At 39.4% G+C, this 14,029-nt stretch overlaps 1 protein-coding gene across 1 annotated transcript in view; it reads right to left on the bottom strand.

Annotated features, from left to right (window-relative positions):
* The window catches only part of ATP11A (ATPase phospholipid transporting 11A), a 225,275-nt gene that overhangs the window by 46,159 nt on the left and 165,087 nt on the right, over positions 1-14,029 (bottom strand). Inside the window, 5 exon segments of the mRNA XM_043994249.1 lie at positions 902-1,005; positions 2,724-2,797; positions 5,794-5,865; positions 8,157-8,320; positions 11,798-11,970. Of these exon segments, the coding sequence (XP_043850184.1) occupies positions 902-1,005; positions 2,724-2,797; positions 5,794-5,865; positions 8,157-8,320; positions 11,798-11,970 (587 nt within the window).

The following is a 14,029-nucleotide window of genomic DNA, read 5'->3' as shown; positions in this document are numbered from 1 at the left end:
GGCTAAAATGTTCTTTTATAGCAATGTTGTTTTATCTTTTTTAAATATTCTACAGCACAACTTTCAATTTTTAAATTTGTAAGGCAAAGAGATCTCCACATTTACTGATGACAAGCTATGAGGTAAGATAGCTGTCATAGACTGAAGAGTAAAAAAGCAGGTCCTTGAAAAGAATTCCCTTGACTATGAAGGTGAGAAGAATGTGGCCACACACTCCTAAGTGTAGAAATCATTTGAAGAAGAAAGGTTCTCAGATAAAAAGCCATAAACTACACAGGAACTGGATGAGACCCAAAGTGTCTTTTCTGGGATGAAGGTAGATGGCCCACGAATTAAGGAAAATAGAGGTACAGAACAGAGAGAGGTGCTTCAGTCCCAACAAAAGATCACAGAGGAGAAAAGCCAGACCTTTGTGAAAGGAAAAGATCAGATTTACAATCTGCTAGTAAAGACTGATTTGTTTGTTAAGAAGTCCTCAGCAATCAATTTTACTTAAAAATTGAAAGGAGAAAACATATACAGAGGGTTGAAGAAAAATTAACAAAATAATATTAAAGTAAAAACTCTATTCTATTTTGGGGGGGGGGAATTAATCTGAAGCCCATTTAGACCTCAGATTTCTTAGCTCCAAGGCTCAGACATTGGACAGCCATATGTAAATTAAGGTCAAAATGGTTCCTGTTAACTGCCCCCCTCCCCTCGCAATAACTGATAACTATTTGTCCAGTATGATCATTTTTAAATTCTAAATTATCCATCTAGTGATCATAAGAAGTATTCTGGAAAATATTTGGAATTTTCAGACTCCATTACAAGTAGGAGAAAAAAATTGTTTATGAAAAACTCAGCTTGTCCCCCCCCCCCAAAAAAAAGTCTAATGCATGCTGAAGCATCATCTTACCACTGCATTGCGTTCCACTCTGGATCGTACTTGATCTACTTTGCCTTCTGTTACTCTTGGAAATATTGAAGAATCTGCTCCTTTACAAAATAGGTAAATGTCCCCTGTAGAACGAGAAAGCAAAGCCTGGCCTTAAAACATAATGTGCTTGGGGTGGCTAGGTGGTGCAGTGGATAAAGCACCGGCCCTGGATTCAGGAGGACCTGAGTTCAAATCCGGCCTCAGACACTTGACACTTACTAGCTGTGTGACCCTGGGCAAGTCTCTTAACCCCCATTGCCTGCAAAAAAACCCCAAACCCCAAACCCCAATAAAAAAAACAAAAACCATAATGTGCTTATGTTTTCTGTCTATAGATAGTGGGGAAGTATCTAAATGGATAATTCCAACTTTCTCTTCAATAACAAAACAGGGTCCCACAACACCATGATGACTGCAGACACTCTGGAAGAAAGGACTATCAGGCCAGAGACAATAACAAAGGGCATTTCAGTGGATTTCAACAGACTGTGTGATGTATAATCAACTTCTGGTTAGGCGTGGGAATGGGAGATAGGGATAAATGAAATTCACAGATTATCCAGAAAAAAAAAAGAAAAGAAAAACATTTTAACCTTGTTCCCTTCTAAACTTCTTATGGGAACAAGAAACAAAATTTACTAGTTTGCATTCTACCCTCTGTCTTCTTTTGGCTTTTTCCCTAGAGGAGATGTTGCTAACAGGCAGTGAAATGGCCTTGAAAAAGGAGGCAGAGAAAGGTAAAAAGGATAGGGCACAGTTAATCAGAAGACAAAATAAGTACATGCTGAAAGTTCAAAAGGTGGACAGTTATTTTTCAAAAAATAAAACATTTTGTTCATGCACAAAATACTTTGAATATGCACAGAATAACTTTACACTTTTACCCTGAATGAGTTACATCAGAATCTTCTGGAGAAAGAAACAAAGGGGAATGGACTGCTCTTTTCAAATAATATTTGATTTTTTAAAGCCCAGCACAAGAAATGAACCCTTTGAAGTATGTTGCAATGAGATTTGATCTGTATGTTTCATACAACTTTAAGTACTAATACAGGTGGATAAAACAAAAAAAGAAAACAAGAAAAAAAAAAGAAGACTGACCAAATTGTGCTCATGCAAAGAAATATTATTTAAAATGTCAATGATTAATGAGATTTCTTTTAATTGATCACATTCAATGGTATTATACAGACACATTAACATTTATATTTTGAATTGTCTTCTGACTTGTTTTAAAGGTGATCTTTTTTTTTTTTTTTGGGCAGGGCAATGAGGGTTAAGTGACTTGCCCAGAGTCACACAGCTAGTAAGTGTCAAGTGTCTAAGGCCGGATTTGAACTCAGGTCCTCCTGAATCCAAGGCTGGTGCTTTATCCACTGCACCAACTAGCTGTCCCTAAAGCTGATCATTTTAGTTGTCTTTTTAATAGGAGAGAAAAGGACTGCAAAAATCTCAAATAGAAAAAAACCCCCATTTCTATTATGGGAAAAATTCTAAATATTCAGATTTACTAAAAATAATTAAATAAAATCTAGAGACAAGCAAGTATCCTTAGAGTATTAAGATTGTGAAGACAAGTAAGAAGGAACTGACTCTTCCTCTCATCCCAAAGTATTAAAACTTTATAAATTTCTTTCAAAATCATAAAATCAATTTTTAAATAGGGACTATTTCCATAGATCTTGAGAAGAATGAAAATTTAGTCCTCAGTTATGAAAGGCATAAGTAGGTACCATAGAACTCAATCATACAAACTAAAATTCAACCTTAGTGTAATTTTAAAGAATGAAATAAGTTGTACCTGAAGTAGATTTGACAATCACACTCATTCTTCTCCTCACTGAATCAAAAGTCAGAGTCTCTAATAATTCATACCTGAAAGGGAAAAAATGGGTGTGTATCAGCCCTGTTTATCATTTACTCATGTAACTGCTTAACACAAAGCCACAAATACTTAGTTCAGTTAAACAGTGTCTCTAATAGGGACGTTGTTGTTCGGTCATTTAGTCATGTCCAACTCTTTGTGACTCCATGGATTATGTTCATGGGTTTTTCTTGGCAAAGGTACTGGAATGGTTTACTATTTCCTTCTCCAGTGTGTCCCCTTTTTTACAGATGAGGAACTGAGGCAAATAGGGGTTAAGTGACTTACCTGGGGTCACACAGCTAGTAAGTGTCTGAGCCCAGGTTTTAACTCAGATCCTCCTGACACCAGGTCTAGTGCTCTATCCATTGAGCTACCTTACTGCCCTGCCCTTGTACTTTTTCTTGGGGGCGGGGAGGGTGTCTTTGTACTAGGAATACAAAGAACCCCCCCAAATAAAATAAAACCAAATAGTCCCTGCTCTCAAGAAGTTTGCATTCTACCTACAACATATACTCAAATAATTAAAGACACAATCGTATGAGACGAAAGTAATCATTTAACAACTGGGGCAAGGAGCTTAGGATAGCATTGGATAAGGGTATTGAAGGGATATCACATTTGAGAGGTGGAGTTAAGGGGGGGTGGTGTATACCATATATCTGGAACAATTTGAGTGAGTATACAAGATGGACATGGAATGCTGAGCTCAGGGAATGATCAGAAGTCCCATTTGGCTGGAACAGAAAGAATATGAATGAGAGTAATATGAAATGAGACTAGAAAGGTAAAGTGAGGTCAGACTGTGACCTTAAATACAAGATTACGGTGTCTGCATTAAATGTTATTAAGTATTATTCTGTTCTATATTAAGAGCTAGTATAGATTCTGTTCTAACAGATAAGGGTTTGTTGTTTTTTTTTTAAAACTGCACTAAAGTGGTTTTTACTCAGCATTACATGCCACTATACACTTGTGATGACATGATATGAAGTCATAGGTTAATCAAAGATTAATGTTTCATGGACAGAAGGATAGGTGAATATCATTTTAAGATATTGTTTTTCCTTCATTCTTTGAAGAGGACCATGACACTGGGGTGATGTCATGACTTGTACTGAATTGAATTTAAGTGAGGAAGGGCTGTGCAAGGTTACCAACTTCACTCTCTCCTCCAGCCATCTGGGTCCAGTGGCAAGATAAGCATCAGGACGACTGAAGATGGCCTTGGATGTTTAAAGCAATTGGGGTTAGGTGACTTGCCCAGGGTCACACAGCTAGTAAGTGTGGTGAAATTTGAACTCAGGTCCTCTTGACTCCAGGGCCAGTGCTCAATCCACTGCACCACCTAGTTGCCAATCATTTTAAGATATAGTAGCCTGGGTAGGGAGTTCGGGAAGAATCACTTCCCTGCTTGAACATAAAAGTTTTCTCAAGTGGAGGTGTTATTTGAAATTTAGGTTTCAAAGGTCCTTCTATACATATCTCTTCAGTTCACTTGTTTGTATTATGCAGCATAGGCAATTATCCACCTATCACCTTGTATACTGTTCTTTTGATTTGAAATTTACCCTAATCTCTGAAAACCAGGCCAGTTCTGATTGCACAGCTCAAAATCCTGCTTCTGACACATTAGCTAAGTGACCACAAGCAAGTCATTCAAGCTCTCATTGCCTCAGGCAATGATTATGTCATAAGACAGTTGCCAACATTATTGACAGTTGCCAATGATTATGTCAGATTGTGTTATGACAGTTGCCAACATCCATCAACAGAGGGAGTTTCTACTTAGGGAGTTTCCCCACAATGATGAAATTAGAAGTCCAGACCACACCAAACCATGTCAGTAAGAAATTATATTTTAAAAATTTCAGAGGCATTTTAAAATGCCTAGATCAATGTAAAACCAGAACCTCTAATCACAGTTTTATAGCAATTATGTCAGTATTTTTTCTCTAGAGAATAGTTTCTACCATTAGCTTAACTGTTTTTCAATATAACTGGTTTTCCTTATAATACTATGTGTTTTATTTTATGCATTTAAAAACATTCTGAACAGTCTAGAGGCTTCACCAGATGTCTAATGGGAGTCCCAAAAAAAGTGACCCCTGCCAAAAAAATGGTTAAACCTCATTAGAGCAAGAAGGTTTTTTTTAAGTCATCTAGTCCAACTCACAATGACCTGCCCAAGCTCTCACCTTACCTGGTGGAGCTCAGATTCTAACTCAGTCCTATGTCTTTTAAATCTTTTCATTTAAGTCTTTTAAATCTAGTTTTCTTTCCAATGCATAACACTGCTTTCTAGCCATAGTTCTCTCTCCCGTAGGTGCTCAAATTGTACAAAACTGTTAGAAAGTTTCAATGAAAACAAAGAACTTTTTTTGGGAGGCGGGTGTTGGTGAATTTGGGGGAGAAAGGAGGTATAGGCAGGAATTAGGATAGCACAGGATTCTAACTATTCTTAAAACATAGATTTGACCCTCACATCCAACTGTGAAATTTTCAAGGGTTATTTTAATACTTTAAAATACAAAATCCTCAGCTTGGCATTTCAGGCTCTTCCACACCCCGCAATCTGATTTCCACATACCTCTCCATTCCAGTTCAGCTGTTTGCTATGCAGTGGTTACCTCCAGAAAACAGCCCATTTCCTGCCTTTGCACAGATGGTCCCCTATGTCTGGACTGTACTTTCTCTTCACCTTTGCCCTTTGGAATCTCCAATTTCCTTCCTACACAAAGCCTTAACTGATTCCTCCAGCTGTGAATCCTCCTTCCCTTCTGAATTATTCTATGTTGCTTTGTATTTAATTACCTATGTATGTGCTATATTTGCCACCCCCCCCCAAGGAATGTAAGTTCTTTGAGGTCAAGGTCACGTGTATCCTGCCCTATCTATGACAATGCCTCGTGTGAGGTAATTGCTTAGTTCAATAATTGCTATCAGACACATAAAAAAAGCTGTTTTCACCCCTTTCTTCACCTTCTACATTTGAATGTATACTCACCTCTCAATATCATTGTCTCTATTTAATATCTCCATGTAATTGTCTTTCAGCCTTAGGTATGTGAAACCAAGCCTGTAAGTAATAAAAGAGGAAATTCAGGAATTATAGGTTAACTTCAGATTTTATATAAGGGAAGAAGAATCTTGCTTTTCTCTGGGAAGGTTTTCTTTTCAAATGAAAAGAACTTTGAAAAACTGAAGCTGTAATCCGCATAACAATGTTCAAATATATGAAAGCACTCCTTGTTCCTCTTTAGCATCTCCCCAAACTCACCAACCAGCATTACACAAAATCTTTAGTGATGCTCTTACTACCTCATCTCCTGTGATAGATAATGCAGCTGATAAAGTATAAATCGTTTTGGAGCAATTATCTCTTTTTATTGCAATTCTTTCTTCCCTGTTAGTGAATTCTTTTTTGAATCAAATGACAAAGCTGGCAGAGACCTTAAGGACTCTTTAGTCCAACCTCATGTTATAAGAGGCTTGTGTCACAAGGTTGGTTAACAATAGAGTCAGGAGGACTCAGGCCTGGTTCTCAGTGCCGTGTTCATTCCACTCCATCTGACTATTAGACTTGCCACCCTTATTTCTTCATCTTGTTCAGTCATTTCAGTTATGCCTAATGCTTTGTGGCCCCATTTGGGGGTTTCTTGGCAAAGATACTAGAGTGATTTGCCATTTCCTTCTCCAGCTCATTTTACAGATGAGGAAACTGAGATAAACAGAGTTAAGTGACTTGCCCAGGGTCACAGAGCTAATAAGTGTCAGAGCCTGGGTGTGAATTCAGATCTTGACTCCAGACCCATTGCTTTATCCATTGCACCTCCTAGCTGCCCTTCTTTCTTTGGGCTGGCACCAGTTTGCATAGTTGAAATATATTTAGTTTCCATCTGGGAATCCATTGCCTAAGCAAAAAGCCTTTCTTTGAGCATGTTAATTTACTTGAGCTTTGAATTTCTAATATATTTAATAAATCTCAACAGTGAATCAATCAGCTAATGTTTCATTTAGGCAGTTGGGTGGTGCAGTGGATAGAGTACCAGGCCTGGAGTCAGAAAGACTCAACTTTGTGCGTTCAAATATTCTGTCATTAGGGTCACTAAATACACATACAGCAGGGAGAGAGTAACATTTTTTAGGGTTAAATAAAAATCTGAGAAAATCTAAGAATAATCTCTGTGTCTCTTCCAGTCTGAAAAGTATGCTAAATACTAGATTAATCGCCAGTCTTCCACAAAGTCCTAATCTGGATAGGACTCTGGGTTCTTGGATGCTATGCCAATAGAGAGCAAGTTCTGGTAGGGCTTGCAGGCCAGAAGGGCTGCAAGTATGGGACTCAGGACAGACTGTGTATCTGTCAAACAAGGATCAAGAAGTCTCAAATTTTTGTTTTGTTTTGTTTGGGGGGTGGCAATGAGGGTTAAGTGACCTGCCCAGGGTCACAGAGCTAGTGTCAAGTGTCTGAAGCTGGATTTGAACTCAGGTCCTCCTGAATCCAAGGACAGTGCTTTGTCCACTGTGCCACCTAGCTGCCCCTGTTTTTTTGTTTTTGTTTTTTTGCGGGGCAATGAGGATTAAGTGATTTGCCCAGGGTCACGCAGCAAGTAAGTGTTAAGTGTCTGAGGCCAGATTTGAACTCAGGTCCTCCTGAATGCAGGGCTGGTGCTTTATCCACTGAGCCACCTACTGCCCCCAGTATCAAATTTTTGGGATGCAATCACTGACAAAGATGGTCTACTAAGGTGTAAAGGACAGTGAGTAGCCATGATGAAGAAGCATCAAGATACCCTCCAGTGTGCCTGCTTAACAACTCCCCATGAGGAATTTTGAAATGAATGCAAAATATATAGATTGTAAGAAGGCCATGTGATGTAGGGGAAACAGCAGTGGAAAGGGAATCAATATTCCTGAATTCTACTTGTAAATCAAGTCAAGGTAGGTCTTTTTTCTTTCTCTCAGCTTGAGCTCCCATGTGCTAAATGAATGTTAAATTATAAATAGTCTTCCAGATCCTTTCCAGCCTGAAAACCCTCTACTTATCCTTTCCCTTCCTTTTTGAAGGGGTTGTATGGAAAACACACACCCAGTCTACAGAGTGACAAAGGGACATCCTTGAAGAATAATGTAAGATGCTTATTATATGCCAAAGGCAATTTTCTCCACTGGAACTCATTTCCAAAATTATAATGCAAATCCATGGAAGAATATTTTCTTCCACACAATAATTTAGGAATACACTTAAGGTTGGGGTCATAAGTAGAATCCTAGAGGTCATCTAATGTAACATTTTGCCTAATGCAGGAATTCCTTCTACAAAACCCCTATACTTTCAAATCCAAAAATGATGGCAACCATACTTACCTCTGAATGCCTTCAACTAATGCCACTTCATCTGGTGATGATGAAATATATATGCAAGATTTTGATGAATCAGGTGATTTTTTCTGTCCATCTACAACGATATCATCCTTCACCTGAACTGTGTGGCAAAGACAGAGAGCCCGGAAAAACAGCTCTTCTCTCTCCTATAAAAATGTAAGAGAGACAATAAAATGAAATAAAAATTTACAGTCAAATCGCTTTAAAATCAAAAGAAGGTAACCAAAAGCAACAAAGGACAAGAGATGATTCTTCATGAAGTAATGAACACCAAAACTCATGTTTAGCTTTGTGTGTGTGTGTGTGTGGGGGGGGCAATGAGGGTTAAGTGACTTGCCCAAGGTCACAAAGCTAACAAGTGTCAAGTGTTTGAGGTCGCATTTGAACTCAGGTACTCCTGAATCCAGGGCCTGTGCTTTATCCACTGCGCCACCTAGCTGCCCCATGTTTAGCTTTTAATAACTATAAGCAAGAATTTAATTATGCTTGTCTTTCTTTTTAGATACCTGTTAGCAATAATTTGTATGGAGATGAACAAATTATAGAACTTTGGGTATAGAAAACTGAATAGAATGTAAGTATGACTTGATTTCCATTTTAGTTGGATTTGCTAAACTCTTTTTTTTTTTTTTTTAGTGAGGCAATGGGGGTTAAGTGACTTGCCCAGGGTCACACAGCTAGTAAGTGTTAAGTGTCTGAGGCCGGATTTGAACTCAGGTACTCCTGACTCCAGGGCCAGTGCTCTATCCACTGTGCCATCTAGCTGCCCCTCTTTTTCTTTTTTATTCCTTGTTATGAAGGACGGCTCTCTGGGATGCAGAAGAGACAAATGGATTGTGAAATGAAGGATATAAGTAAAAGATCACTGGAAATTTAAAGACAAAAAATCCTGTAACTTCAAGGAAGGTAAGAGTTCATTTATCTCTGATACTTTCAAAAATGAAGATGCATGTCTCTAAAAGGGAGAGTGACTACAAAGAATAAGGATGAAGAAAAACTTTTTTGAGAGTCTGCAAGGAATGCCAGCACAGTTCTGTTAGCTTACAATATTTACAAATGCAGTGGGGTCTTGCTAGACCATTGCCTATACTATAGGTTAGCATTACAAGTGAAGCAGTACGGCAATGATGTTCTTCCATTAACAATGATAGGATCATAGATTTAAGGCTATAAGGGACCTTATTGGTCATCTGATTTACCTCCTTCACTTTATAAATGAGGAAACTGAGGCTTAGAGTGTTTGACTTATTGAAGGTCATAAAGGTACTAATAGGGTCAAGATTTGAACCCAAGTCCCCCATTTCAAAGTTATTATACTGTACTAAATTAACTTGTTCAGTCAACTAGCATTTATTAAGCACCAGCAAACAAAGATACAAAGAAAGGCAAAGAATGTTTCCACTCTCAAGAAGTTCCCAGTCTATTAACAGGAGAGACAACATGCAAACAACTACCTACAAACAGGATATAGACATGATAAAGAGGGGGTAGCCTCAGAGGGAAAGCAGTAAAATTAAGGAAGATCAGGAAAGGCTTCTTTCAGAAGATGGGATTTAGGGGGGCAGCTAGGTGGTGCAGTGGATAAAGCACTGGCCTTGGATTCAGGAGGACCTGAGTTCAAATCTGGCCTCAGACACTTGACACTTACTAGCTGTGTGACCCTGGGCAAGTTACTTAACCCCCATTGCCCTACCAAAAAAAAAAAAAAAAAAAGATGGGATTTAGTTAAGACTTAAAGCAAGACAGGAAAGCCAGGAGGTAGAGATGAGGAAAGAGAATATTCCAGAGATGATGTTCACGCAGTGAAAACATTTAGGGTGGGAGGCAGATGGAGTATTGTGTTTGAGGAACAGCAAGGAGGCCAGTGCTCCTGGGTCACAGAATACACAGAGGGGAGGAGTAAGGTATAACAAAAGGACTTCAGAAAGTAGGAAGAGGTCAGGTTGTGATGAGCTTTACAAGCCAAACAAAGGATTTTATATTCCATCCTGGAATCAACAGGAAGCCACTGGAGCTGAAGAGGGGTGTGAGAGGCTCAGAAGGAAGGTCAATTTCCCAGCTGAGGGGAGGATGGACTGAAGCAGCGTGGGCTACTGCGGCAGTGCCAGCATGAGGTGCTGAGTGGCAACGCCAGGATGACGTCAGTGTCAGAGGAGAAAAGGAGGACTCTGTGAGTGCCCTTTCAGAAGTGGAAACAATGAGATATGACCAGTGAATGGATGTGGGGATGAAAGAATGAGGCGCCAAGGATGACGTCTAGGCTGCAAACCTGAATTTCTAGAATGATAGTAATGGCTAAGTAAGGAAGAAGGGAGAAAGAGAGTAAGTTCTGTTTGAAACATATGAAGGCTAAGATGTCTAACAGGTAAGTACAAATGAGAATCATTTGCATAGAGAGGATAAATGGAACCGTGACATCACCAAGTAAAATAGGAAGGCAGTAGAAGAGATGGCGGCTCAGGACAGAGCCCTGCCATATCCCCTCCCTGTTAGCAGGCATGACGTGGATGATAAAGATCCAGGAAAGGAGACAGAGAAGATGTGGTCAAATAGGTAAGTAGGTAGGTGGGTTTAAGGTAAGCTTGGCTTAAAATGGATGCTGGTGAAGCTCTGGTAGACTATTACTATATTTAGGTCAAAATCATAGAATGCTTTAATCCTCTCCAATCTTGGACAGGTTAAAAGAAAGTTAGCATCATAGGCTCTCTGGCCTCCTTGCAGACTCAGATCCCTTCTGTAGGAGATCTTTCCTAAGTAACCGCCCCCCCCCCCCCCAACCCTGGTGCTTCTCCTTTCCCTCCTGAAGTTTCTTTCCACCTTACACCCTGCACATAACTTGCATGGGCCTATTTATAGACATGGTCTCTCCTCCATTAGAAGGAGCTCCAGGAGAGCTGTGGCTGTTGCTTTTTCCCCTGCAACTCCCAACTCCGTAAAGTGCTTGGCACATACCAATAGCATAGAGAATGCCTTACTGACTGACTGACTCTACTGTCCTCGCCTATGAGCTGGCCCAGAACACAAGGTCAGCGGAATTTGTAATAAGGTTCTTTGGGGGATGGTTTTCTAATTCTGCCAAAGACTGCAGAAGGTATATACTCTTCCTCCTGCCTGTCACTGGGATGAGGAAGAGTTAACGCTTTAATAGCTGTTTTTCTCTCAATATAGCCTTTTGTCCTTTTCATTTTTAAAGAGCTTCATATACCTTTGACATCCAGGAGCTTAACCCTCACTTCCATCATTCCAGGTACTAATCTTTATTGACAACAAATCAAAAGAGAGGGAAGCAGTCACCCCGAATCAAATCATCCACAGAACCTCCTTTTACTTAGTTTGTTCACAGCCACTGTGAAATGTTAGAGATTTAATTTTAAGTAAAATATTTTCAATTACTGCAGTATCTAGAATTTTAGGAAATAAATTCCCACCCTCTCATTCAGCGTAGAAAGTAAAAGCTGAGGCACAGTTTACACTAAGGTGGGGGCGGGGGGGGGGGGGGGGTGAAAAAACAATGGCACACTGCCAAAGGCTGGACTTCTCTAAGAATGATCCTATCTCAACAGTGCAACACTACCCTCATTCTTCTGATAAGGAAAGCCTATTTTTTTCAAGTTGCAACATACCTTTCCACTCACTCCCGGAGAAGAGTCGATCATGTCAATGCCTCCAGAGTCAGGGAGGATTTGCCCATTGCAAATGACATGCGGCACATACACATTGCCTTCAATGCAACATTCTATGAATTCCATATTGTTTTCTGTCAATGTTCCAGTCTTATCTGTGAAGATATATTCCACCTGTGGAATACAGCAAATATGCTAATCAAGTATCAGAATTGAATTTCACCTTCTTGAGAGAGGCCCCAGGAGTGAGGAAAACCTGTACCGTACCTGTGACATACACTGGCATGTGAGAGCAGGGTCAATCACTTAATCTCTCAGTGTCCCAAAAGACTCCCAAAGACAATAAATTGCACAACAGTTGTTAATTTGAATTGGTTTCTTCACTAGGAATTTACCTAACACCAATGAAATAGAGATAAAATGGGAAAGTCTCCAAACAGGATGCCCATAAATTAAATACTTTGACTGTGAAGATGGCAGCAAGTGCATTTTTTTCCTCCTACCAATATTCTCTTGTGATGGTAGGTTTCTAAAATTTCTCCCCAAAGCAGTGACCAAATGACTATAATCTAAACTTTCTGGAAAATAAACATATTTCTCTGACAAAAGTCCAGTATAAATTGCATTTCCCTAGAAAGAGGTTAAATTTGGGGAAAATTGTTAATGCTTTTATCTTCCTAAAGTTGGTAAATAATGGGTGCTGGTACCTTGCACCCTAAGCAAAATCCAAATTCGTTCCATAGCCCCCTTTCTTCCTATTCCCCTACCAGACTAATTGAAAAAAAGGGGACAAACTGGTGTTTACATGAAGATGGGCTAAAAAGATCACAATGCTTTATTTTGGACAGAGAAAAGCTGAGAAAATATGAACGAAGCATATAAAGAATGAAAGCATTGGGCGGAGCCGGGATGGCAGAGTAGCAGGAAGCTGTCAGGCCCAGCTTGCCACAAAACCACATCTAGAGACTGCATCAAAACTGATCCTGATAGGGAAATTTAAGATAAAGTCAGTGAGTTATTTGTCCAGCCTAGGTTGGCACTGAGATAGAGAGGTCTGTAAAACACTGGGGTTGGGGTCAGTTTAGGAGTGTACCTCACACAAAGCACTCTAACACCTAGGGAGAGGCTATGCCTTGGGGAAAGAGAAGACCCCAAACCTATGGTGGGGCCTTGGTGATGAGAAGATGTACCAATTGGATGGCGGGGGGGCGGGGTACAGGTTTCACTAGCTTTTTCTTTCTTTCACTAATTTTTAACCAAAATACAGCAATTCCTTCAATTATGAATTAAAAAAACCCCAACCTAAAGTTTTAAAAAGCTAAGTTTGGAACAAATAAAATGAAAATACCTAACTAGTTAGTAAGTTTAATCATCTTGTGATGCTAGGAATTATAAAAATATAACAACCACTTTCTAAAACTAGTTCACAGATGCAAAATAATAACATTATAATAACTCTTTAAGGGTTTGCAAAGTACTGTTCTTTTATCAACCCTGCAGGTAGGTAATGCAAGTCCTACTATCTCAGGTGAGAGGAACAACTAAGAGATTAAATATCTTAATCAATCAATCAACATTTATAAGCATCTATGTTCCAGGCAGTGCATGCATTAGTTTCTGGGGCACAATTAAATTCTGGCTCTCTTAACTCTACCTCTAGCACTCTTCCTGCCGTTACAATTTGTCCCTCGAGGTTATTAATAAGGCCAAACTTAGTTGTTCTGGAAACGCCCTTAACCCAATGTACAATTACAACTGGCAGTGCCCGCAATCAGGGACAGATCATGTGACCATGTGATCCCTGATTCTGATGAGGTTCTGGCAATTATCTTACACACTCTATCAGTTTCTTACACCTGTAAAATGAGGACGTTGGACCAGATGATCTCCAACATCTCTTCCACCCTAGCTCTGACACCCTCATGATTCTATGAATGTATCTGGTAATCCAAGGGATTACCAGACCTACACTGAGGCAAATAAAGGGAAATCTGACACATCACTTAAACTGCCATGTTTAAACATGTAGGGATCTTTCAGTCTAAGTGACAGCATAATGACACTTTAGTGCAGTTCAAACAACAACTTTAATCACCAAGAGAGAAATGATCATTTTCTCCATTGCTGTTAATTATGTAAAGATCTGTAAATGATTAAACACTGGGAGAGAAATTACTTTAGTGATCCCCCCCCCACAATACTCATTGCTTAGAGCAAAAGACAGTTATTATC

Source organism: Dromiciops gliroides, chromosome 3, assembly GCF_019393635.1.
Source record: "Dromiciops gliroides isolate mDroGli1 chromosome 3, mDroGli1.pri, whole genome shotgun sequence".
Lineage (NCBI taxonomy): Eukaryota > Metazoa > Chordata > Mammalia > Microbiotheria > Microbiotheriidae > Dromiciops > Dromiciops gliroides.
The sequence above is the reverse complement of the archived record's forward strand: the minus strand, read 5'-3'. Positions and strand labels throughout refer to the sequence as shown.